Source organism: Corella eumyota, chromosome 7 (assembly GCF_963082875.1).
Source record: "Corella eumyota chromosome 7, kaCorEumy4.1, whole genome shotgun sequence".
Lineage (NCBI taxonomy): Eukaryota > Metazoa > Chordata > Ascidiacea > Phlebobranchia > Corellidae > Corella > Corella eumyota.
The window spans coordinates 3,259,049-3,284,278 of record NC_137496.1 but is presented as its reverse complement, the minus strand read 5'-3'; the positions used below and the strand labels follow the sequence as shown (position 1 = coordinate 3,284,278).

Below are 25,230 nucleotides of genomic sequence, written 5' to 3'. Positions count from 1 at the left end.
TCTGTTTAGTTTCTTCTCAGGCTATTATTATTCACTTAAAAGTATGTTTCAAAATCAAAATATATTTTACGTTGGTTTGTTGAAAAATGCAGTATTTGTATGTTTTTAAATTATATGAATCATTATTGATTTTTAAATGGCATTTACAAAAAATACTTTTTAACTTAAAACAAATACAAAACAAATCTGGAAACACTGAAAAATTCCACGTGATTACGTATTTGTAAACAAAACAAAAATGGTCTTCTTTACAAAAACATTAAAAAGAAATTTCGAGAAGATTGGATACAGCGATTACTAAAGGTAAAACTTATTTTATAACTAGTTTTATTATGCATTTATTTGTGTATTTATAGTAAATTTGGTAATTAGTCTAACTTAGAAATACGTATAAAGACTTTTAAAAGTTTGTTTGTCTGATTAAGTCAAAGTATCTGTTATACCAAAACTTATTCAGATTGGTTTATTTTTGATATTGTAAAATTAAAAAAAGGCTTAGATATACAGAGACCAATTTTATTTTATAACAACAACCTATAAGCACACGTTTTTACAACAAAAATACAAGTGATTAACACTTAAATCTAATCTAAGAATAGTGAAATCCTTATTTACATTGAGCACAAACAACATTTTTTACATTATATACATATGTTTATACTATTTTGACAAGTATTTATGCACAGCATACGTCGTGTTCTTTGCATAAATGCTCCATTTTTTCTTGAACTTAAATAATAAAAAAATATTAAAATACCGTTTTTTAGAATGTATAATAGACTATTGCCTTATATAGCATAACTTAGTTATTTGTTAGTTGATAACATTTGTCAAATTTATGGTACTCTAATTTGCGGAATATTAGTTAAATACTTACTATAATATGGCACTGTGCTTGTAGTAGTTGTTGTAACTAAATAACAAAATATAGAGTGTGATAAAATAATTTATAGAAAAGGCATAAAAGGTTATTATTTGAGGTTTGGTATTAAGTTAATAATTTTGAATTTTGTTCTAGCCAAGTATATCACCTAGTTGCTTATTTTTAATTACGTAGAGTCTCAATTTTGCGTTTTAAGTTAAATATATGTGAACTTTTTAATTTACCTCTGCATAAATATCTGACTTCATAATCTTTGCATTTTCCACTCTCGTATGGCTGGTCATTGTTAAAGCAGAAAAATCCGTAATCAGGTCTAACCAGACGGATTTTATTGCCAGCGTTTTGGTAAGGCGTATGTCCGTCAATAGTTCTAGCTTCCAGCTTAAGTGGTTTGCTAAAAAAAAGGATGTAAACACGATTATCGCTGTTAAAGTTACCCAAATGTAAAGTTAAGGTCTCGGAATAGTTGCGTTTACACAAAGGCTATGCTAGTCTCAATATAAAACTCTTTATCGACAAGATGATATACTCTCATATTAAAATAGCGACAGCACTTACTAGCAAACTCCATGCTGTCTTATAGCATATCTCAAGTATTCAAGATCGCCGTTATAGTTTGGTGTATCGGTGCTGACCCATTTAGTCCAGCGAGTTGTGGGCTCTGCTTGGGTGGGTACAGGCGTTGGTGTTGGCGTGGCAATTTCTGTTAACAAAAATAAACTAAATTGTCGGCAGGTGCTGCGCAAATGTAATAGAAAATTCTTTAGATTAGATAAAGAGTTGACCTCCATTTATGAATAAAATGTTTGGGTTTGATTACTTACCATCCCCTCTTCTGCACAAATATCGAACCATGTAATCTCTACAGAAGCCTGAAACTTGATGCATTCCCCTGCAAATGACGCCCATTCTTGTGCTAAACTCTGCAAACACATCACCTGTTTCACTTGCGTGAATCTAAGGAAACAGTTGGAAAAATTTTAAGTTAAAATTCCTGTAAATATCAGATTTACCTTGCCAACGCAATACACTTACCCCGTCGACTGTTATTGCTTGCACGGCAAGTGGTTTTTGACAAATAGGTTGTCTTGAATTAGTCTCGATATCGTCGCCTGCGTCGTTTGGTTGCCCGTTGTTAACCCATTCAGTCCAGTAAACTATAAAAGTGTAATTTGATTAATGTACGTATGTAAGGTTAGCAGCCTTTCAATAGAAGTGTGTACAATGTTATTGCTAAATATACCAAACAAAAAAACATAACTTACCTTCTTCGGACTCAATCGCCGGACAATCTGTATATTTAATTGTACCAGGTGCGCACAGGAATCGAACCTGTAACTTGTCGTTTATAAGTCGGGTTTCCGAATCCATAACTTGGCTGCAAACTTGGTCTGCTCTATATTCGAGCAAATATGTCAAGGCCATGCCTGGGTCGAGGGTGATTCCGTTTTTGGTTGATGGAAACCACATCGTGAATTCACCAGCTAAACCAGATAGATTTGTGTCAAGATACGGTTGTGGAAAATGTTTATTTGTTAACTGTGTTGATTGTATACTAATGGGCATTATACGTCAATACTTTTTAACTTTATAAAGGCTATAAGAGACAATGTAAGACATAGTGTATTATGATCACTTAATTGGATAAAACTTATCCAAACCTTGTGTGTCGTCGTGGTGTTCGGTCTGGGGTCCTTGAACACCATCTCTCCAAGCTTCCAAGTTTAGAGGTTCGTAAGATACACAATATCTTCTTTCGTTGTACTCAGAGCTAACACTGAACGGATATGGCTGTATCGTTTCCATATCGGGTATCACGTCGCACAGAATACGAGGGAAACTGGTTGAACGAAGTGCTTGAAGTTGGGCTAAAAAGAAAATATATTTGTACTTAAATTGTGTTTATTTTTCTGGCAATGATTTTCTGTAATTATTTAAAATTAGTATCTTTCTATGTAATGAAAGTATAGTATTTGGGAAAAGGATTCCCTAACTATCTACCTTTAGTAAATGTCTGGAATACACCTCCGTTTTCATGCCAGAATCGATCACCGTTTCTGATGTCTCTGAATTGGTGTCCGATAAGGCAGGCAAATGTTGGTCCAATGGCGCCTCCCTCTACCGGAATTTCGGATACTCCAGCAACGTAAAGATCAACATCATCAACATGGCTATAGAAAGAAATTGTTAAATAATATAAATAACCAAACCAATTTCTTTTGTTTTTGCTTACTCATAAAGCTCGCTTAATTTGTGTCTTGTTTCTTCTCTCAGTTCATAGAATTCCTTAAAGCTTGTAGCTTTGGGCATTCCACAGAACTTCCTCCAATGGTTGTATCCAGGGATGCCGTGATCTCGACCACGTTGTAAGTTGATGGCAAAAATGTCGTCACCGTATTTATCTGAAACAAATACGAACAAACAATACATAAGTGAACGAATATAACGAAAGTCTCATATAAAGAAAATGGACAAGTCAAATACAAAGCAATTCCTATAGTGTTAATGTCTTATTCTTTATAGTGACATTTTAACAATCTTTTACTTACCTCCCTCTGCAAACAAGAAATTTCGCATAGCACGAACAAAGTTTGAATCAACAGACATTGCTGGATCTCGCAGAATTCCTCGGAACAACGAGTTCACTCCACCCGCCTCTTCGTTTGTAATTGGCTCGGTGTTAAAGAAGCTAAAATTTAAACAAATGTACTATTTAAACGTTTAATTTTTTTGTTTTCGGTATGTTAAAACAGATTTTGCAGATATTTTCAAAATTTCCTTAAGTTATAGGTTTTAAAACATAAATATTTGTTCAACATGAGATACTGATGTTCATTTGATAACTTTGACAATGTCAGTCAGCTTTCATTGGACTATCTCTATTTTTGAAATATGTTTTAATTTGTTGTTCTATGTTTTCTAATTGCTGTACTTGAACGCGCGGATGTTTATTATAATTACCCCGTTTGTATCTCTATTGACGTCAATCTTTAATCAAGTATGTCAACGTGTATAAACAACTTAAGACTTTCTGGCGACAACTTAATTAAAATATAATGGAATCCGCTTTTACGTTGGTACCAAATATTTTAAAATTTATTGTATATATATGACGTGAAGCCTATTTTCAACAATTCGCTGATTGTGTTGTATTTGCTATTTTTGTAGAAATCATGCAAGTACACGAATATTCGACTGAACAGATTGATATGCTGTTTTAAAGTTCTTTTCATATATATTTACAATTACAAACCTTTGACTGGTTAATAAGGGGTCTGCTTGGTCTTCTGTCCACGATGGATCTGGTCTTGACTGCACAGGTGTTACCATACTGTGACCAAACCTAAACGCTGCAGCTGGGAACACGTTTGCTATGGTTCCATCAAGTGTGGAGTCGTAGCCATACCAGTACCCCTAAAAAAGAGTGACGTTTTCTGTTTACATGTCACATTTATACCTTTGGAATATCTTTTATAAAAAAAACTATGGAAAACGTATACTGCATACTTTGTAAACTAAGTTCAGGTTGTATCTTGTCATGTGCTTGGGTCCAAGAAGCGCTGGAAGAAATTCCCTGTAGGTTACAATCTGATGCAGCGCCGTTAAAATAGCTTTTGAGGTCTAAATATATTGCCAATATAAGTTATCAGGTGACACAAAAAAATTTTTATAATGTGCTGATATTTTACCTTAAATATCAGGTCAGGTCCCCAATGTGGGTTAATTTCTTTAAGATGTCTGGCAATTTGATTGTGTTTTTTCATCATGACTGTATGTACAGCAATGAGACCGCTGTTTTCGTTTGCTCTGATGTCACCTAAAAGTTAAAATAATATTTCGTTGATGATGTACTAAAACACTGTATTAGCAAACATTTAAAACACAGAAACGTTTTTTTGAGTTATGATAACATTAATTGGAAACCTTACTGTATTGTGATTTAACTTACCAGCAACAAAGCATGGTGTTCCTACTGGTTTGTGAACTTCTTTGGGACAAAGCATTACACTTGAAACGTTTGCCTCAATCTGGTTTTGGTCAGGCAAGCCCGCGTGGTTATTTCTTGCTTTCAATTCACCCATAGCTAAAAGAAAACAAATTTGGGCATATGTAAAAGCGTGCTATGTAAGCTTTAATAAAACTTAAATGTGATTATTATTTTCAAAGAAGAAAATCTTACTTGAGCGAGGTTCTAACAAAGCATCCAGATGATGTGCTGAGTTTCCGTACACTGTTCCGAGATCCATAAAACCACTCAAAGAATTCATTTGTTGTCGGACAGTTGGATCACCTTAAAAAGATTTGTTAACACTTTAACAAATAAAAAGGTATTTGATATTAACTGCAAAGATTTTAAAACCGTTAAGGAATTGTAGCAAACAATCAAGCAATATTTAATGCTTTGAATCTGAAGTAAAATTTTAATTCTTACAGTGTTTCATACTGCTGTCTGCTACTGGTAAGGACCTTGGTAAAGTGATGCAAGTCTTTCCATCATACTTGGTCTGTTCATCATCCTCAGGTAGAGGAATATTGATGCAATCCGGAGATGTGTCTCCGCATTTGCATTTGAAATCGGACCCATCGTCATCTAATTGTAATTGAAATAAAAGCAAGACATGGTTAATATCGCAACACTTTGGTTTATCTGTTAGATCATGCAATATGTTGCCTAATGTGTAGAGAAAAAGACTTACTTTCTTCAACTGCTGGTGTAAACGCAATGTCGTGTATAAGAAACTGGCCCCACCAAGGCACAAATCTTGACAAGTGAGCTGATATTGTGTTTTCGCCAGACATTGCAGTGGATACAACTCGAGTATTTGGTAGTTTTCCATTTACACCAGTTCGAAGAGCACCTGTAAAGTTTATCAATTATATAAATAAGGCCCACTTTATGCTTGTTAAGCTTGATCAACTTTACATAAAATATAAAGTGACCTTAATGCCCTCTAAGTTATTTGAAAACAAACATCGTGGTTTACTAACTCAAATCGTGTGCGTATACAATATCTGTTGGGGCCTTTTTTAACATACACGCTCTTTACTTCTTACCTTTGTTATCGGCGTAAGATGCGGGCAGAAGTCTTTTGTACGATCTTAATGTTCGTCCCCTGTTTCTGTCGACGCGGTTATTACACGTCCCGTCTATTGAGTTGAATCTAAATTTTGCAAAAGTACAAATTATGGTGAAAGAACTAATTATAATAGCGTGAAAGCTACATAGTTAAAACCTGATGTTTCATTTTAATTTAAGAGAACCTTTCAGTACCCACTTCAAAACATTTGATAAATATATTAGATCAAATTATCGTCGTAATTCTAATTAAATTTAAAGTCAACCTTACTTACTTTTGGTGCAATAAAGCTGGGCAAGCAGGCTGCGTGAAACACTTGCTGGTGTCAACTTTCTTGGGAATGGATCTGGTGTCTTTTTGTATATAGAAATGGCGTGATGCTATTACTGGTTCATCATAGTTGGCGTAGCCAGCATAATCACCATCTGTTTCGACGTATGCATCGTCATTGTCGGAGCCTAAAGTTGTATTATTCTAATGTTAAAGCATAAGTAAATATATAAAACAATAACTTTAAAAGATTTAGGCAAGCGCTTTAAAAAGGTCTTTTAAAATCGTTTTTTAAGTAAGTCTTTTGGCTAATTTAATTTGTGGTTTTTAAAATGATTTAATTAAACTATTACGTTTAAATATAAATTTCTTAAAAACTTGTACTTACCATACACCTTATGAAGCAATATCATCCACAGACACCAAAGCGTTAGAATCTTAAAATCCATCTTTAGAAAGTTGTCCTTTGCCTAATACACGAATTGTATTATAGACCTGAACGCATTTTGATTGCGGAATATATACATGATAATTATAATCAGAAGGATGCTGTAATTACTATAAATTTGATCGTCGGGCCTATTTTCATGTCTGTATATCGTAATGTAGGGTGAATTAAACGTCATTCTTTTATTAGTTTAATATTACTTAATCCCTAATTTAAAGGTTTAATTAGCAATCGTTATTTACAATTGCCGGCTAGCATTGCTTTTAAATATTTCGCGTGTAAGAAAGCCTTGTATGTATTTTTATTGCTTGTTTATATACACATACACGAATTAGTTATTATGTGAGATTACAGTTAAGTGTAATTAAGGCTAATATTAGCAAAAACACGTTAATTTCTGTAGTTTTTCTTTGTATACAGGATGGATTAAATAAATATGTTTTAAATATAATTCGGTTTTACGAATTTTAAGTTAATAAATTTAGTAAAGTTTGATATGCTTTTGTTTAGACAATCAAGATTATTGGTATTACAAGTTTTAAATTTTTTTGATAAAAAATTTAATAAAAAATAACTAAAAAGGGTGTTAATTTTAATATACATTAATGAGTATCTGTAAAATTTTACTTGAAAATAAATAAATCAATAAAATAAAGTTTTGACCAATTAAACAAAAACTTAACAAAATTGTTTTTATTTACATTTTTTAAACAAAAATAAGTGTTTAAGCAACATATTCAAGGGTTAAATCTTTTCAAAAAAATTAACGTTACACAGAAATATTTGATATATTATATTTATTTTGACACTCGTGAAATAACATCTATGAAAACTGAAAGTTTTTAAATTCGTAAATGTTGTGCGTGGACACTTATCTAAACTCTAATTAAACCAATTTAAATTTCTCTTTGACGTAAATTTCGAACGCCTACAGTTGATTAGTATAATCGGAGTAATTGTTTCCGTAATTATCAAATCATATAAATTGTATAAAAGCAAATGTTTGTAAAATCCTGGTTTTAAATAATTTTAAACCAAGATTAAGACTTGCAGATACATGTTTAGTTTAGAGAGTTTGTAATTTGCCTTGCATTTTTTTATTTTTAGTAATTAATCAAATTGAATTAAGTGGTATAAAAATAACAATGTGGTTAAAATTCGTATTAACAGTGTTGGCAACGTTATTTTCGTTGAGTGCTTCTCAAGGTCCGTATAGAACAATTTTTTTTGAGAAGTATTGTGTTAGCAATAAAAGAATGAATTATTGGGCGCAACATTAAAAATAGTTTAAGCATTTTGTTGATGAGAAACACATTGACAAATGTGCGCAACATAACAATGAGTTTCAACAACTGTTTGTTAAGCATACATAACATTTAACATAGATCCAACAACATCTTATATTAAACATGATTTAATTTTTTTTTAGATTTAGAATCTCTTGTTAAAAGACTTAAAAACTAAGTTAACATTTTAATTTTTGTTTTTAGAGGCGTTTAACAGATTTTCATTCAACTTGGAGCGTATCGACCGAGACAGTGAAACTCAGGTGGCCGAAGTAGCTTACGAGTACGAAGCCGGTATAACCACAGATGGCGATTATAATGGTTTGCTTACGAGCATATTACGACCAAACCCGATTTTGATTGATCCAATTATTTTTGAGGAGATTCCGCGTTTGTGTGAACATCCGCCAAGATGTAACGGCTTACCTAAGTAAAAATTGAATTGAACTATATATTATTAACATAATACTCTACATCAAATTGAATTGTTTCTAATTTTTTAATTTAAGTTATAAAAATATTTGTTCTAAATATAGTAATGTTTTTTTAAAGATACTATCAGCCTGATGGTGCATGTAATAATGCATTCGATCCAGCAAGAGGTAGGGCAGACCGTCCTTTTAAACGACTACTCCCCGCAGATTATGGAGATGGCGTAGGTAATACTAGTTAGAAATATTAAAAAGGTTGTATGTATTTAACAAATTTGATTTATTTTTTTGTCTAAGGTTCAATGAGAAAAGGGACAACTGCTTTGCCATTACCAAACGCCCGACATATTTCAACTGTAATGTCCAATCTTCAATCTCCTCCATTATCGAAGGTTATGACTCAGTTCGTTCCGTTTTGGGGCCAGTTTATGATTCATGACGTCACTAGTACACCTAGTTCTGAAAGTAGGTTTTGTTATAACTGAAATAGTTAAAATACAATTTTCATAGAATTGCCTTAAATTTTTTAACTCGTGGATATTTTTCTTTAAGAGCCATTCGTTTTTCTTTCTCGGGAGGTATTTGTGCCTTTTTGCAATCTCTTTTAGATTGATTGGGCGTGCAATTGTAATTAAAGGGGTTTTGTTTTTTACTGCGCGCGTTTTTTACTGCGCGCGTAAAAAGATATCTTTCTTATCAGGGTCGTCCATTTACGGCGGAATCAATTGCAGATGTGGAAATCGAGATCCAGAATGTATTAATATTCCTATCATGAAGGGCGATATTCAGTACGACGATGGAAAAGACTGTTTGCCTGTTGTAAGATCCAAACCTGTAGCTAACGAGAAATGTGATTCAAGCGTCAGAGAACAAACCAATGAAATCACTGCATTTTTGGACGCTTCGAACGTATATGGAAGCAGTCAAAACGACTTGGACGAATTGCTTGACCCTAATTCACGTAAGCATATTTGCCTTTTGTTATTTACCTATGTGTCGTGTAGGTTCAATAAGACTTTAAGGTATATATGTTGTAAAACACAAGTAGAATATTTAATCTTCTTTTGTTTAAACAGCTATCGGTGAACTAAAAGTAGGAGACAATGAACTGCCAAGTTATTTTGAACCAGGTCCTATATTACCTTTAACTAGTCAGGTGTCGCCTGAACTTGGCTCTAAAACTGCATGTCCATTTGAAGTTCATAAACCAAAACATGTGCCCTGTTTTGTGGCTGGTAAGTTGAAGTAAATAATGCAAGTAATCTTGTATACATTAATGGCATGAAATTTTGGTCTTGGTAACAGGTAAAAATAAACTTGTTGTCAGAAAAATTTAAACTCAGAACTAAGTTATATTATTTCAGGTGATATTAGATCGAACGAAAATCCAGCTCTGTCATCTGTCCACCATTTATTTTTACAATATCACAACAGGGTCGTACGAGAGCTTAACAATATTAACCCACATTGGTCAAAGCAACAACTTATACAAGTAGGACTTTCATTTAATATTTCAATTTTATAATCAGGATATTGGTAAGTAAGCATTAGCGATGTATAGATTTCATATATTAAATAAATTTTCTCATCTTTTAACTTCAGACTGCAAGATCTATTGTGGCGACTATGATTCAGAGAATAACTTACGGACTCTTTTTGCCAATCATTTTAGGTCCTGATTGGATGAACAGATTTGATCTTAACTTATTGGATGAAGGGGTAAACTACTTGCTTACTTATCTGTCTAAATAATTGATTATTTTTTGTATCTGTTTTTGTTTCGAAACAACTTTGTATTGCATCTGTTTATGTTATGTAATAATTTTGTTGCTTATCAATTGATCCGACATCTACAATCCTATTCCAATAATACTTTATGTTTTGTCTTATAACCAAATGTTTTTTACAGTATTCGCATGGATACGATTCATCATATGATGCAACTGTTTCAAACTCTTTTGGAGCAGCAGCTTTCAGAATGGGACATACATTGGTCAAGGGCCAAATTACCAGAGACAACGGAGCTTGGCAACCTCATGGCCCAACCTTAGATCTGGCAGACCAGTACTTAAGTTTTTCTTAGTCTTTTTGTATTAATAACACTTAGTTATAATTTTATGGCATAGTTAAACTTAATTGCATTTGCTTGTGATATAACGCTTTTTTTCAAGAGGTTTTTTAACTTTATTTATTAAGAAGGCGAATATTTACAGTCTTTGCGAGGTCCGCTATTTGGTGAGCTGATAATAAAAACTGTACTGTGATTAATCTTTAATGTATCTTCTAGTTTCTTTAATTCTATTCCGTTTGAAACAAACAACTATGGTCGAGGCAACTCAATTTTGAGAGGAATTTCCAACGATCCTTCTCAAGCGATGGACAGTGTTTTCTCAGACGACTTGCACAATAACTTGTTTAAACCTAGTTCAGGTTGGTAATGTTTCATCGTTTAAACGTTTTTTTTTTAAATTTTTTGCTTAATATTGAGTTTAACAATGTGATTATTGCATCTAAATTTCTCGTTGTTGGATGTTTTTTAAGTAAGATTTGTTACAAGGTTAGTTAACAAGTTTATCTTTGTAACATTTGTTTATGTTTTAAGGTGGTCTTGGCAGCGACTTGCTGGCTATCAACATACAGAGAGGACGAGGTCATGGATTGCCAGGTTACAATCGGTTTAGACAGTTGTGTGGCTTGAAAAAGGCAAAAACTTTTGATGATTTTGTTGAAATCTCGTACTCCAATCGAATAAAGCTACAGAAATTATACTCGTAAGAAATAATTCAATTTTTTACTCTCATCAGTCACTTATATATAGCTTAATAATTACGAATATTACTTTGTTTTAAATGTAATATTTTTTGCAGTGGAATCGTTGATGATGTTGATCTTTACATCGCTGGAATCTCGGAAAGACCTGTAAGCGGTGGTGTAGTCGGCCCAACCTTTGCTTGCATCATTGCTTACCAGTTTAGAGATCTCAAAAAGGGAGATCGGTTTTGGCATGAGAACGGCGGCGAGCAGACCGTTTTTACACCAGGCTAGTCGATTATATTTCAAGTTAAATGTCCCACGAATATATATATAAATATATTACTAATATTATTTTACTGCTGTTTTTTTTTAGATCAACTTGAGGCTTTGAGAAGTTACGACTTATCAAGCCTAATGTGTGACACTTTGGACAACATGCAAACGATTCAACCTAACCCTCTCTTACAACACACATTATACAACAACGAAAGAAGAGATTGTAGAACGTATTCAAGACTTGCTCTTGAGGTTTTTAGACAACCAAGCGCTCCTGTAGACCCAGGTATTTATAACACAAGTATTCTCATTTAGACTAAATATAAAATTTAGTTTTTTTCTAAAATTTTTTGTTTGTTTTGTTTTATTTTTTTTGTACCTTAACAACACTCTGTTAACGTCCCGCTTGAGAACAGACAGTGCGGCATTGGTGCTACTTAAACTAAGGACTTTACGAACTGTAACTTAATGCCTAACATAGTTTGCCATATGACTAAGCTTGGCATTAAATGTTTTAATTATTTTTTAGTCGTTACATACGTTGACACCATGTGGTTTCCCTTATGCGAGGGTGAATGTGAAGGGGAAGCTTACAACAGGCTACTGTTGAGCAGACCTGATGACGTATGCGATGATGCGCAAGGTCACGAAGTTCAAACAGTTCGCAGTGGCCAGAAACTCATAAGGTTCCGGTGTCTGCCTGGTACCATAAGGGGCACTGACTACCCACAGATCACAAGAAATGGTAGGATTTTGAGTTTACAAAAAAAAAATTGGGTCTAACATCAGTTTATCCTGTAAAATGTTTTCTTTTTTAACCGATTGAAAAATGGATTATTTGTAAAAAAATTCTTTGGTATAAAAGTAAAGTCTTACACAGTATCTGTTTTTTCAATGATTAGCTGTTTGGAGCCCATGGAAAAGCACCGATAAAACAGCTGACGGCGACGACTTAGAAATTAGAAGACGGAAACACATCTGCATTAAACCTATAGCTATACAGGCACAAACTGTTTACGGGGTAAGTAGATTCAATAAACATTTAAAAATAAATTATTTATGTAAAATTTTATTGAATAATATATTTGTATTACCTTTGCTAACTTAAAACGTAAAAACAATACATTAAAACAGTTTAAATATACGTGTATTTAATACCAATACCTATCACTGGCAGTTGCATTTTCTTTATGTAAAAATCTCTAGTTGCCTGCACGTAAAACAGGCGAAGTTTTCGAAGAATTAAGTCCTTCTAAAGGTCTAATTTGCCGAGCCAAACACCAGTTCCGATCTTATTGTTCAGACTACCAAGTCCGCTACCTTTGTACTTCTCGTACGTAAACTTTTCTAAGCTTAATATAGAATTAATTATTTTAATTTTAATAGGTGATTTTTCTACATTTTTGACGTAATGAAAAATTTTCTGTTATTTATGTAATAGGAGTTACTGATGGAGGTTAAAAATTTTTTGTTAGTAATTATCGAAAATATTTGAGGCTACTTTAATTTATTAACTTTGTTCAAAGTGCATTTTAATATCAAGAGGATAGCAAAATCACCCCTTAAACATTATCTATTCCTTTAATTGGGTCTTTTAGTTTAACTTTTTCAAAAATAAATTTTAATGCAAAATGTATTTTTATTACAGTGCGAACAACTAAACCATACAAGGCATATACACCGTGGGTTAGTGTGGATAACACTCGGGATAACGGGGGAGATTTCGAACTCTTACGTTACGTTCAGAGCAGAGACGGATTTTGCAGGTAATTTTCAAATGATAAAAAGTTGCTTTAAGCGCTTCAATATATATCAAGCGCTTCAATATATATCAAGCGCTTCAATATATATAAAGCGCTTCCATATTTGTTAAGCGCTTTAATATATATCAGGCGTTGATATGCATTTGACTGTTGAATATTGCTTACTTAGTAAAAATTTTTTTTTGCCAGTCTGTGTATCTGGTTTAGAGCTTGATATAATATGCTCTTTAACAAAATAGCATCAGTAATATTTAAAACCCAAAATTCTGTTTATGGAAAAGACCTTGTTGTCATCGCCCTAACTGCATTCTTATCTTTTAGTAACCCTATTGACATAGAGGTGCGAAGTATTGCAACAAAACTTCCGCCAACTCAAGAATTTCAACAAATCAGTTCTGAGGTTGGGGCGATCTGTATTGACGGGGAAAACAAAATTGCTTGCGAAAACTACGAAGTCCGATACGTGTGTGTCAATAATGGTAAGAACCTATAAATTTTTTTTTTGGTTTTTCGCGCATTGATAAAAGTAAATAATAAATACGATATACAATTAATATTACAACAATGCGATTGGAAAAAATGACAAAATCAATTTAATGATTTAAAACATGCTAAAAGTAATAATGTTTATACAAAGATTTTATAGTATATTATGGCATGGTCACCAAACCCAGTATTAGACTAATGCAGTTTATGCATTAGCAATATTAGCAGATATTAACACTGTTTATATGGCAAAACATTATTTATTTTCTTTGATGTTTTAGGTGTTTTGGATATTCAACAGGATGACGGTAAGTCTAAAAACATTTTTAAATTTAAGTTAGGTTTGCTACAAATCAAACTACTGTACAACTAATTTAAAAACCTTTCAAACAATAAATGCCAAAGACAAAAACTTCTATAAATTGATTAACTTCGTATTTATTATGACATCTGTATTTTCGTATGAAGCAACTTGAAATATCAAAATCGTTGTTATAGATTCAGAGATACAACAATGCAAACAGTTGTTGTGTTCCGTTCACGATCAGTTTTGTTAAAACTAACATAAATAATAATACGCATGATACTAACTTTAAACTAACCAGCAAAATCTTTAACAAAATGTGCATGAGAAATTGTTAGCTTAAAGTTAAAAAACAAAATAAATAAAACAGATAGCTTTTGTGTTTTGTGGCCCTTGTTGTGTGCGTTTTGTAGACTTTTGAACTGTTTTCTATCAAGCAAATGAAGGCAAACCAGTTTTTCTATTTTCAAGTGTAATATATATATATACTTGGGAAATAGGGAATTGGAAGTTTTTATTAATCATACTCAGACCACGGGCATGTAGAATAATTAATATACATTTTTAGTGGTTTTTGAGCACAAGTACTGTTCTGTTAATATAAACTTAGAAATAACGTCCATAATCAGGCGCTCGAATTAATTTACATATTAAACTGCTTAGTAGTTTTCTCTTCTACATGAACACACATCAATTTATTTATCTTGAAACAAAGCATTTACTTTGTAAAAATCCATTGCGTGATTGGTTTAACGCCGAAAAACATTTGGTCGTATTTAGAATGGAAAATTTTAGGCTTTGTTTGCTTAGATGCTTCATCCAATTTCGCCGAAACATTTAAAAACAATTGTTCTGCAAATATTAAACTGTTTTGATCAATTCTGGTAAATTGCAATGTGTGACGTAGACATAATTTTTTAGCGTTTATTTTAAGTTATGAGTCAGATTTACATACATTTAACTTTGCTTAAGGTATAGAACAAAAAAAACAGTTTTTAAATTTGTTAAAAAATTTAAAGAAGTTTTGAAAACTTTTTTTGATGAATTTTGAAACTTTTTGTTTCGTCATTAAGATTGAGTTTACAGATACAAACACAAACTATTCTTTGTACTGATTCAAAACTTAAAGAGAAATTGCTATATTTAAACTGTTGTTCTACTGATTTAGGAAACACTTCTTGGACGGTCCCAGATTATATGAATTAAATCTAAATTTGCTTGCGCGTACTTTTTTTGAAATCGTTAATTAAATCCCGATTCGGTTTCGTAATTTTAACTTTCCCCCCCTTAGGCTAAGAAATGGAAAAACGTCTCAGGTACGTACGGCTAATTTTAAAAATCGAAATGCGGGATTAATTCGATGTAAACTTTATTTTGTAAATACTTATATTTATACTTAAAGATACATTTATTTTAATTTCTGCGCAAACCACATAATTTAAAATATATTATAATTTAAGTATATCGTGCTTTCTAAAAAGTAAATTCGTGAATTCTTGTTAAATATATTTTTACACCTTAAAAAATTGTCCAAAAAGTTTTATAATTTCAAGATAATTTTATAAAAACAAGATGGGGTAATCGCCCACACTTTTTTAAAAACAAAAATTTATTTTTGTATTTCACCTTGATTGGAAAATTTTCGTAATAACTAGTTTGACCTTCGATTAAAACTTTTCCCGGTAAATTACGTATTAAATAAATATGAGTCATGTCTATCTATATAAGCCTTTAGTCAATCCTAACATTCATTTATTTGAGTTTTATGTTAAGAAGATAAAAAAATTACTGTAGTAGTTATCTTAAAACTAAAACAGGGAATGCTAAACTGCCTTTCTATATGTTTAAACAATTGCTATGATGAGAAAAAATCATTTTTTAAACGTTTTTTTAAAAGTTTTGACAAATATTGAACGAAAATTATTATTTAGAGAAAATCATTTAAAGTAAATAACGAAAAATGTATAAGTTTATTTCAGCATTTGACATTAACTGAAGTTTGCAGCTAATTTTGAAGAAATCGTAAATTATTTTTAAAATGTAATTATTTCCACTTATCCGATGAGATTACTGCTAATAATAAACGCATAACCAGAAAGTACGCGAAATGAATTATAAATTTCCCGATAAAAATAATTTATTATTACCAGACTTTCTTTATATAAAGAAAAGGCACTCAATATTTTTTAACATTAAGTTTTTTGATCGTATCAAAGTAAGTGTGCAATGCTTATGTTGTTAAAGTAATTCAGTGCGTTTAAAAAAAATTGATTAAATTTTAGGTATGATCTTAAAGCCATTTTTAATATATATAAATTTAAGCAATAAATTGATTGAATCTTTTTCTAATAAAGCAGTAACATATTTTTGGGCAACATATTTCATAAAAGTTTTTGTGATATTTGATTATAGCGTTCGACTAATAATATTATTTAGCAATATCGTTATATGTTTATTACATGTTATGCCAAAAGTACATTGGTAGGCTAAAGTTGATTAAATTTAATAATTATCGCCGTTAGCTATTTAAACAGCACAAAGAAAGCTTTATTTAGAAAGACAAAATACCATCTGAATGCCACACTTACGGTTAGGATAATTATAGACATGTAGGGATATAATATGGCTTTAAAATTAATGTATCACTATAAGAAAAGCGGCTTGTTTGTTACGATGTGATAAACAGTTTTGCATATGATTATCAGTTAGAATATACAGTCACGTATTTTAGGCGTTTTTCCGTAAACATGTAAACCGTGCTTTGATCCTATTGCGTTAGTTGTTAAACAACATCGAACATTTTCCGGCGGGGAAGTCATGTTCTTGCTGTGTTATGTCTTCTTAAGATTCGGTCTAACTAGAATAACAATCATTTTGTGTTTTTAGAGATAGAAAATATAACTAAAAAATGAATTCCAGGAAGATGGTATTCTGCGGCGTTGTCGTTGCGCTTTTTGCTGTGGTGTATTCTCAAAGTGAGTATAAAATTTGAGTTTTTTTAATTAAATAAGTTTTAAAATAACATTAAAAACAACATATTTTTCTTGTATACCAAATGTAGAATATTTTAACTATTATTTTTAATTTTTTTAATTTGAAATTAAAACTACAGTTAATTATTTCGAAAACCGAATTTAAAAAACATTATTTGTGTTAAAAATTTAAAGTGTTTAATATTAGCTGTAACTTTTTTTTATGTATACTCGTAGTTATAAGATCTAGTTACAAGCTTCTTAAAATTAAACTATTAAATTGTTTTTACGGCAAAGTGTATACCAGGCTCGTGCTAAAATGTCAAGTTGTTTTTATAAGAAACCACCAAAAATATAGAATAAACTAATCAGAAAAATTAAACATCATATATCTACTAACTACGAAGTTTTAAAATAACTTTTTTTTAAACTTTCTACTTGAAAATGTCGTTTTTTTTTAAATACTTTTAAAAAAACATAACATGATTTTTGTTAAAAAAAAACTACAGTTATGCTTTAGACAAATTTTGGGCGTTTCTTTTTTATATTAAAATAAACTCTTAATAAATTTTTTTTTTTAAATAAACTGAATAAACCCAGCTCTTAATTTTTAATTTCTGTGTGTAAGGCAAGGGCCCAGAAGCCGGCCATGTACCGGTTATTAAAAATCAAACAAGGACGTTTGATCGATTTAACGTAAACCCGAAAATTAAGCCAAGATCACCGGCGATCCTTGCCGCTGCTAAAGAGTTAATTGCGGAAGCTTTGGGAAGGGCTACTGCTACTGCACCGCCCACAGCTACAGCCTTTGTTCCCTCTCGAACTCCCCCTATAGCTACAGGTAGAAGGATCTAGTGACGTCATTATTTAAACGGGTGTCACACACAGAGGACCATTTTTCGTACTGGTGCAGAATTTTTTATGTTAATGCACCATTTTTTGCAATGGTGCATCATTTTTTATTGGTGCGTCAAAGTGTATCCACTTACTTGTTTTGCAAGTAACTGAATATAAAGGTATCCAAATGATGTTTTAGCTTAAAATAATGGATAAATATATATATTATGTAATAATATAACAAGGTGTCATATATACATATCACATCATATTAAGATGTACTCGTGTTTTGGTACATCACGTTTTTTCGCTTTCCATTTTATCATGGTGTTAGTCATTTCTTTCCTTCTTCCTTTCGGAAAACATGAATTTTACTTGAACAAAAATTTTATGTTTTTATTTTCTGGCAAATGAAAATGTTAAAACATTTTTAAAATTGACACATCAAACCATAAGTTACAAAAACAACAACGTTATATTTGTAAATTGTTGTCTTTATTGGTTTGTAAAAAAAATCTTCAAAAATTACATTTTGAAATTAGTGTTAGATCCATATTGGTGTCTTAAATTTATCTATTTTTTGTAATAGATTATTTTCATGGCGTAATAAAAGTTTTACTTTTATTATATTGCAAATATTGTGATACAGGAATATCAGAATATTTGTTAATTTAAAGGAAAATTTATGATATTGCGTACAACAGTTAAGAACCAATATTTTTTTCTTCTATATGTTTTTATATTTTTTTATTGGGAAAGGGTGTGCTGTTATGAAGTGTTTTGAGCTATCCGTAAACGCTGGGCGAATAGTCTGGCGTTGGTGCGGCTCGAACCCAAAACCTTTTGGCTTGTAGTCCGACGCCATGACCGGTTCGCCACACTACCGGACTTTAATCGATATCTTACATTATTTTATTTTATGTTTAACAGTGCCACCATTTGGACCTCCTCCAGGTGGACCTCGCCCTCCTCGATTTTTTGATCGATTCAATCTTAACCCTGTGTTGATCAATAGAAGCCTCCCGGTGATAGCCGCCAATATAGTACCTTTTGGAGAGGGTGAGTATTTTTAATATTGTTTTTTATTCTATGATGTGAAAGAAATGAATTAACATGTTGGATATTGTATACACTTGTGTTATATTTAAGATTAAGAGAAGTCATTTTTTGTAGGTGATGGTGGAAGAGGTGCTGGCGCTGAATCCTTTCCTTTAATAGAACCTGAATGTCCACCAGCTCCTGATTGCCCAGATAATATTTGTTCTATCAAGTAAGTTTAAACCGTTTTGGTTGCTTAATACTACTTATGTTAATTTGAATTTCTACTTTGCAATTTGTATGCCTACCTTTATTTCCTTTTTTTTTATTTGTATCTTGTAATTAAAAATTGCCAAAATTTGGAGTTTATATTACTAAAAAAAACTTGTTTTAAAAGATTCTACCAGCCAAACGGTGCTTGCAACAACGCATTAGATCCTGCACGAGGCAGCGCAAGGAGAGCTTTCAGACGTCTTTTACCTCCTGCATACGCCGACGGTAAAGGTATGTAATGTAAAAATCCCTATTCTTCAAAAAAAGCAAAAATAATATTTAACATGAATTTCCAACTTTAGGATCGCCACGGGTTGGAAGTGGGAATTTACCGAGTGCACGAAACGTTTCCATGGCAATTTCCGGTTTCTCAACCCCTCCCCTGTCTGGCCTAACAACCCAATTTGTGCCATTTTGGGGTCAGTTTATGATCCATGATGTAACAGATACTCCAACTGCGTCTAGTAAGTGAACTCTGAATATTTTGACATTTTAAATAAGTTTAACTTATATGTTACAAACTCTTTTAAAATACGATTGAAAGATGCTCTTTCTTATATTTTGGTGTACTGGTATTGTTAGCGATAGAATGCAACTAAACCTTGGTTTAACTTTTTAAAGTAGTGAGTAATTTAATTCATTAAATTTTTCCTTAGGGCCTGGCGGAATAAATTGTGATTGTGATAGCACCGATCCTTTGTGCTTCAGCATTCCCCTTTATCCCAACGACATCCAATACTTAGCCGGAAAAAATTGTTTGCCTCTTGTTCGCTCGAAAGCCATTCGAAACAACAAGTGCAATAATGTACAGAGACAGCAGGAGAACGAAATCACATCGTATTTAGATGCTTCCAGTGTATATGGAAGCAGCAAAGAGGACTTGGAAGCATTGCTTGATCCTCTTTCGCGTAAGATTGAATTGTTTATATCAAAAAGAACATTTTTACTATTACGTTGCAAAATTATAGATTGAGTTTTTTTAATTAGTTTATAAAACTTAAACACTTCTATCTTGCGCTGTGCTAAATGTCTGAGTTATTTTAAAAATTTTGCGTTTAGGAATTGGAGAACTTAAAGTAGGAGACGCTGAATTTCCTGTCGATTTTGAGGCAGGTTCAGTTCTTCCATTTACTCCCCAAGCGCCGAATGTACCAACAGCTTGTCCATTTGATGTCCATACGCCACAAGATATACCGTGCTTTGTAGCAGGTAAGTCATCACCAAATAAAACACATGTCATAACTACTTTTAAGATAAAAAAAAAAGATGTTACTTTTCATATATAAAAATTTGATAAATTTAGGTGACAAGCGAGTAAATGAACAACCTGGACTGACCTCTCTCCACCAAATCTTTTTAACTCATCATAACAGGGTTGTCAAAGATCTTTCCTTCTTTAACCCTGACTGGGATAGAGAAAGATTGGTTAATGTAAGTTGGACAACATGTATTATTTGGATCTCTTAGATCTATATAGTGTTTGTCTACAATATGAAAAGACTGACTTTACGGTTAAACGTGGGGTTCTTGACGAGAATGTTGTTTTTTTGATTTACAGGAAGCTAGAAGAATTGTTTCAGCTTTGTCTCAACGAATAACCTACGAATTGTTTTTACCGATTATAGTTGGGCCTGCTTACATGAACAGATTTGGCCTCAACTTAGTCAACAGAGGGGTAAATTGACACTTTTTTTACAATATGGGATTGGCCATGTTAATATATCTATCTCTTTAACTAATCTAATCTGTTAAACCTTGTTATATAGTTACTCCAAAACACAAAAATTTGATTGAAAATTACTGTTGAGATTTTAGTTTTGTTAAGGCCATTATGTTATATAAAGAAATTAACATTTTTGTTGTAGTATTCATACGGTTACGATTCCTCGATTGATGCCACTGTCGTTAACGGCTTTGCAGCAGCAGCCTTCCGAATGGGTCATACACTTGTTAGAGGTCAAATCAGAAGGGACAATCCTGATTTTACACCAGCAGCTCCTACTTTGTTCCTTGCTGACAGGTAAATATTTGTTTTATTTTTTTCTGTAGGCTAACATCAACAAATTTTAATGTACAAAGAACATTTTTTTTATTTAAACAATTTTTTAAATATTTAAACGTTTTTGATTGAGACAGCTTCTTTAGTTCCGAGCCCTTCCAAAGTGAAAGCGATGGTCGCGAGAATAGTATTTTAAGAGGTGTTGCCAACGAACCATCTCAACTGATGGACACAATGTTTTCTGGTGCTCTTCAGAACTTTTTGTTCAGACCAAGCATCGGTAAATATCTAAGTTTAAATCGTTTGGTTTTGGCATACGTTTTTAAACGCTCCTTTTTATCGTATTCAGTTCTTTTATGTTTATATCACTACCAAAAAACTCAGTAAAACAATTCAACTTGCGTCGGTTAACTTGAATTTAAATTTGAGACTGTTTTTTTAAAGGGGGTCTCGGAAGTGATTTGCTTTCCCTGAACATACAAAGAGGTCGTGATCACGGTCTTCCTGGTTACAACCGATTTAGAGAGTTATGTGGTTTAAAGAGGGCAAGAACATTCGACGATTTTGTTGAAATACCAAGAGATGCACGAACAAGATTGCGAAATATCTACAGGTAAATTTTAAGGGTAAACACAATTTTGTCTAAGTTATTTTATTCTTATTTATTATTTCTTAAACAAACTTTAACGTTATTTATTGGGTTAAAAATAGTTAACTTTTTAAACTGTTATTTTTTAAACATACGCTAATAAATGATGCATATTAAAAAGTTTTGATTGAAATGTTGTAAATGTAACGCCAGCTATCAACAGGCCTACTGTATTAAATTCAAATATAACTTTTTAACAGGGGTGTTGTTGATGACGTTGATCTCTACCCTGCTGGAATTGCTGAAAGGTCAGTGGGCGGTGGGTTATTGGGCCCTACCTTTGCCTGTATCATTTCTTACCAGTTTAGAGCTTTGAAGAAAGGAGATCGGTTCTGGCACGAGAACGGAGGGAAACATAAAGTCTTCACTCGAGGTAAATATTCAATTGTTCAACTTTTAGCTTTATTTTTTTGTTTTTATTAGTAGACTCTTCGTTGGTGTGATGTTAATATATCTGCTTGAATAATTTACAACCTTGCCAGAGTAAGCTGTTATAATTAAAGACTGGGTATCCTAAATTATGAAACGACTCGCTAACTTAAGCATAATGAGACAAATAAAATTTTGTTTTAACATATTAATGTAGCTCAACTTCGGGCTGTAAGAGAATATGGTTTACCGAGATTGCTTTGTGATTATGCCGATGGAACTATCGAGATCCAACCTAACCCACTTATTCAAGCCAACCGAGCTCGAAGACCGAGAAATCGAAGAAGGGATTGTGAATCTTTTCCCGCACTTAATCTATTTCCGTGGGCTGATGTTTCCGAAGTGGATCAGGAACCAGAGGGTGAATTTTTCTTACCGTTGCTATGACAAAAAAATGTATTATTCTTTTATAAGCAACAAATAGAATACAGATTCATTTATTTTCGTTTAAAAAAAAAACAACATTTTAAATCAATAGTTGACAAAATATTTTCTAGAAAACATATTTTTATTTTATTTAGAGGAACAAGAGTTTGAATTCACTCCCTGGTTTCCATTATGCGAGGACGAGTGTGCAACTGAAGCTTACAATCGTCTTGTTAAAAGCCGGCCAGACGATGTTTGCCTTGATGCACAAGGTTCCGAAATACAAGATTTAAACCGAGAGGTCCGATTGGTCAGATTTAGATGTCTGGCAGGCTCTATTCGTGGAACGGATTTTCCACCAATAACTGCTAACGGTAAATTTATATTTACTTTATTTAGTTAATACATTTTTAAAATTAGCTAATGGAAACCGGCAGCGTGGTGTAGTGGTAAGAACAACTGCTACACCACTATGAGTTAATCAGCAATCAGCAGCATAATTACCGGGCAATTATAATCAATAATATCCCAAACTGCTAAAGGCAACTCAAGACTGGGTCGGGGTAACAGTTGTTACTCTATGTTTAGGTCGCGCATTCGACTTTCCGACATCAAGAATAAAAATATATACAAAAAAAAATAATTTGAGTTTTTTTTGGTTTGACATATATAGTTGATTATTTATTTATAAAGATTTTATATATTTATTTTAGTTTAACCTAAGTGTATAAAAAATTTTTGTTTTTTTATTAAAGCTGTTTGGAGTCCTTGGGAATCGAACCCGGTCAATAGAGATGGGGATGATATTGAAAGAAGAAATAGAGACACTCACATTTGCGTTAAACCTATCGCTATTCAAGCCATTACTGTCAACGGGGTAAGATAATAGTTTTGCACAAGCATTAGTATATTAAATAATATGGAACAACCAAATTTTGTTTAAAGTATTTTTAATATGAAATGGTTGAAAACTCGCATTTGCTATAAAATAAATAAGGATCATACTCTTATATAGTAAAAGTTAAATCGGTAAATTGATTATGTTATACAGTCATTATCTTTTTTGGTGTTTTTCTGGATGTGAAATACCTTTTAGTTTTAACCAAGATTTTATTAAAATTTGACTTTGATCATCAGGTTCCAGCCAGAGAAACCGAAGAGGTGTTTGAGGAGTTGAGTCCATGGAAGGGTTTGGTCTGCAGGGGTTCTCATCAAAGGGACTCGAGATGTGACGACTATCAAGTCCGATACCTTTGCACAGACTGTAAGTAATTATTGTGTAGCCTTCTTAGTTTGATTTTAAAATCAATATTGAGTATAGAATTAAAAAAATAACCTTGTAACTAGTTGCCGACAAAGACTTTAAAAACTAATAAAAAAATGTTAACTTTCTAGTAAGAAATAACCAAAATGATCCGACCTCTATAGCCAGCACCCGACCAACTACCCAAACAACAACAACAACTACTACTTCGCCGACTACTTGGACCCGGTGGATTAATCTTGACAGTCCTAATACTAGGGGCGGGGATTTTGAATTAAGAAGCCGTGTAGATTCAAGACCTGGTTTTTGCTCGTATGTCTTTTTAAAAATTAAAAAATATAAAGTATTTTTTACGTAGTTTAAAACTAAACCTGTAATTTTTAAAATCTAGATTTCATTAATGTCAAAACCTAATTCTGACATGATTTTAAGATTCTTATAATATGTGTTTATAGAAATCCTGTGGGAATACAATACAGAAATTCAGTAACTCGAAGAACGGATACTAGTCAATCAGTTTCAGTCAATCCAAGATTAGGACTTGTTTGTCTTAACTCTCGTAATGGTGGACGCTGCATAGATTACGAAGTTAGATGGGAATGTAATACTGAAGGTAAAACTTAGATTTTTTAGCTATGCTTTGCACTATTTAGACCCATACTTAAATACATTCATTAAGCTTAGTTACTTCGTTAAATTTTTATTACATTTAAATAAATAATTAATTAAATATACTTCAAATGATTGAATTTAAAATTTTGTTTTATTTCTGCATTTAGATATTAGAGAATGAAATTAAACCTAAAGTCATCTAACCAGGTAATTAATGAATTATAATTAACGAAAAAAAGACTTAGTTTCAATAAAAAAAGTTGCAAATTAAAATAAGTTTGCTGTTAGTTACTTGATGTTAGTTTTGACGTTGGTGACGTAATATTAACTTTGCAATATTACCAAAGTTTTAAAATTGACTACATTTTTTAGTATCCAATATAAGGAAAAGTTTATCTTGCTGCTTATTCGGATCCAGAAGCCAAAGTATAAATATATTTTGCTTTTCTGTCTGTGTAATGTATTGTTTTATGTTTTGTTCTCGTACTATTAAATATTTGTTGGAAATTCGTAGTGCACTAAAGTCTATTTTGTATAATAGTTTTAGTTCCGTTTTAACCAAACGTTTATAATATGTTTTAGATAATTTTAAATTGTTTAATGTTCAGTTAATAACTGTTTAGAACTAAAATGTGTTATTTTTGTGCTGTGTTTTGTGAATTTTTCTGTGATATGTAATAATAAATGTGCTTTAGTCGGTAATAATTCGCCAATTATTAAAATAGGCAATTAAATAACATCTACATTATAACGATTACTAAGGAACTAATTTTAATCTCACTTAATTATGACAAATTAATGGTACAAATTTT

At 32.0% G+C, this 25,230-nt stretch overlaps 2 protein-coding genes across 8 annotated transcripts; one reads left to right on the top strand and one right to left on the bottom strand.

Moving 5' to 3' along the window:
• Positions 1-676: 676 nt before the first annotated feature.
• On the bottom strand, positions 677-6,680 carry LOC145759674 (immunomodulatory peroxidase-like). Its single transcript, XM_082573524.1, has 21 exons — positions 6,620-6,680; positions 6,236-6,419; positions 5,939-6,045; positions 5,581-5,742; positions 5,316-5,474; positions 5,064-5,174; positions 4,833-4,967; positions 4,573-4,700; positions 4,391-4,504; positions 4,137-4,297; positions 3,433-3,572; positions 3,117-3,285; positions 2,885-3,054; positions 2,545-2,751; positions 2,149-2,367; positions 1,919-2,040; positions 1,708-1,840; positions 1,442-1,586; positions 1,108-1,277; positions 878-913; positions 677-729 (listed from the first exon to the last, which is right to left on the bottom strand). The coding sequence occupies exons 1-21, from the start codon at positions 6,678-6,680 to the stop codon at positions 677-679; spliced, it is 2,886 nt and encodes a 961-aa protein (XP_082429650.1).
• A 906-nt stretch (positions 6,681-7,586) lies between these two features.
• On the top strand, positions 7,587-25,117 carry LOC145759075 (immunomodulatory peroxidase-like). 7 transcript variants are annotated; one of them, XM_082572808.1, is made up of 24 exons: positions 13,557-13,668; positions 13,957-13,983; positions 16,866-16,954; positions 17,580-17,792; positions 18,719-18,847; positions 18,962-19,058; positions 19,224-19,330; positions 19,402-19,563; positions 19,756-20,007; positions 20,159-20,308; positions 20,403-20,530; positions 20,658-20,774; positions 20,965-21,119; positions 21,236-21,378; positions 21,543-21,711; positions 21,948-22,120; positions 22,334-22,537; positions 22,698-22,916; positions 23,298-23,419; positions 23,680-23,806; positions 23,938-24,118; positions 24,262-24,419; positions 24,586-24,625; positions 24,791-25,117. In XM_082572808.1, exons 3-23 carry the CDS (start codon positions 16,888-16,890, stop codon positions 24,597-24,599), a joined length of 3,087 nt encoding a protein of 1,028 aa, XP_082428934.1. In that variant the 5' UTR covers positions 13,557-13,668; positions 13,957-13,983; positions 16,866-16,887; the 3' UTR covers positions 24,600-24,625; positions 24,791-25,117. The 7 variants fall into 7 exon arrangements, with proteins under 7 accessions (XP_082428938.1, XP_082428939.1, XP_082428936.1 ...); XM_082572811.1 differs by lacking the exon at positions 17,580-17,792; XM_082572812.1 differs by lacking the exons at positions 17,580-17,792; positions 18,962-19,058; positions 19,224-19,330; ... (15 more) ...; positions 24,586-24,625; positions 24,791-25,117 and adding exons at positions 7,587-7,885; positions 8,170-8,395; positions 8,518-8,624; ... (12 more) ...; positions 12,633-12,759; positions 13,075-13,192 and having other exon boundaries at positions 13,511-13,668; positions 18,719-18,838.
• Positions 25,118-25,230: the final 113 nt, after the last annotated feature.